The sequence below is a fragment of the Poecilia reticulata genome, unplaced genomic scaffold, assembly GCF_000633615.1.
Source record: "Poecilia reticulata strain Guanapo unplaced genomic scaffold, Guppy_female_1.0+MT scaffold_954, whole genome shotgun sequence".
In the NCBI taxonomy this organism is placed as follows: Eukaryota; Metazoa; Chordata; class Actinopteri; order Cyprinodontiformes; family Poeciliidae; genus Poecilia; species Poecilia reticulata.
Window position 1 is genome coordinate 1 of NW_007615695.1, and position 1,521 is coordinate 1,521.

Here is a 1,521-nt window from a genome sequence, read left to right on the forward strand (position 1 = left end):
GAGGCACACCATGGCGATCCGCAGGTAGGTGAGCGTGATGCTGCCGAGCGACGAGCCCAGCAGGACCACGGTGTAGGCCAGGCCGTAGATGTTGTTGACCAGGACGCTCTCACAGGACAGCTTGAACAGCGAAGGGTTGTCGCAGAACGGGTTGAGTATAACCGCCTGGCAGCGGGACAGGCGGACGCTGAGYCCCACCAGCACCAGCACCAGCAACAAGCACACCGCCCAGGCCGACACGGACAGCTTCACCACCATCCAGCTGGTCATGATGGTGGCGTAGTGCAGCGGCTTGCAGACGGCCACGTAGCGGTCRAAGGCCATGATCATAAGAACGGTGTGGATGACRCTGGCGTGGAAGTGGGCAAAGAAAGCCTGCAGGACGCAGCTGCTGTAGCTTATGTACCTCTGCGCGGTCGGTGTGAAGACGGTGCTGAGCACGGGGGGGATGATGGTGGAGGCACCAAGCACATCGTTGGCACCCATGCTGCAGAACAGCAGGAACATGGGCTGGTGGAGGCTCCTCTGCAGGGTGATCATGGTCACCAGGCCCACGTTGGACAGCATCACAAAGACATAGATGAGGAGCAGCAGGATGAAGGCTGGGATAGAGGAATGAGGAGTGACYTTTAACCCCTCCAGCAGCAAGAGGTCTGGATCTAAAGTTGTGTTTTCCATAAAGGATCAGATTTAWTGATGCCTAGAGAACAAAATCACCAATTAATGTCAGARGCAGTCAGTCTCACCTGCAGAAATCCTCAAATTTTCTCCAACCTGATACATSTCTGCCTTCACCATCGCAGTACTTTACATTAATTCAGTTCCATTCAGTGTATTTWCATAACAYCAATTTAACAYAAAAGTTSTCTGGAGGCACTTTACAAACAAAATGTCAGTTCGGTGAATTACTGTACTGAGTATAAGTGTCCATGTGATAAACTAATGTAATGTGCCACACCTGCACCTCACATATCCCAGCAGTGAGCCAATCATAGTAACACTCACCCTAAACCAACACATCACTTACTCCAAAGCGATGGCACTGCTAACCAATGYGCTCAGCTCCGGTTGCTTGAACCTGAAGATGAAACCAACAGCTTGTCCAGATTTGAAATTACTTTGGGTGATAAGTACCTGAAAACTTGWGGGAACTCRAAGAATTTAGGTCTTATTTTCAGATCCTCAGTTAATTACRGAAAAGTAACATGAAGCTGCTGTCAAAGTTCAGTTAATCTAACCAAAAATAATCAGGACATGAACATTAATCTCTGCTTTGTGTAGGGTTAGACATAAGAAAGTGAGTTTAGYAAAGAGACCAGATGTGATGATAAATGTGAAGCTTCATGCAAAACAAAAACACTTCAGAACATCCTCCTCATCAGTAGAGAGTAAAAACATGAAAAKRTTGAAGGTAAATCAGGTGATGATCTGGTGCTACAGCAACCTGACAGCAGATTCATCAGATCACAGCTGGGTTTTCCTTCAGGTAGTTTTCACTCAGCATACTGGAAAATGCCATGC

At 47.9% G+C, this 1,521-nt stretch overlaps 1 protein-coding gene across 1 annotated transcript; it reads right to left on the minus strand.

Annotated features, from left to right (window-relative positions):
• Window positions 1–3: 3 nt before the first annotated feature.
• On the minus strand, window positions 4–678 carry LOC103461292 (putative olfactory receptor 13C6; the record flags this gene model as incomplete). The annotated part of the gene is made up of 1 exon (XM_008403608.1): window positions 4–678. A coding segment is annotated over exon 1 (675 nt), but the record flags the coding sequence as incomplete, so codon positions are not given.
• Window positions 679–1,521: the final 843 nt, after the last annotated feature.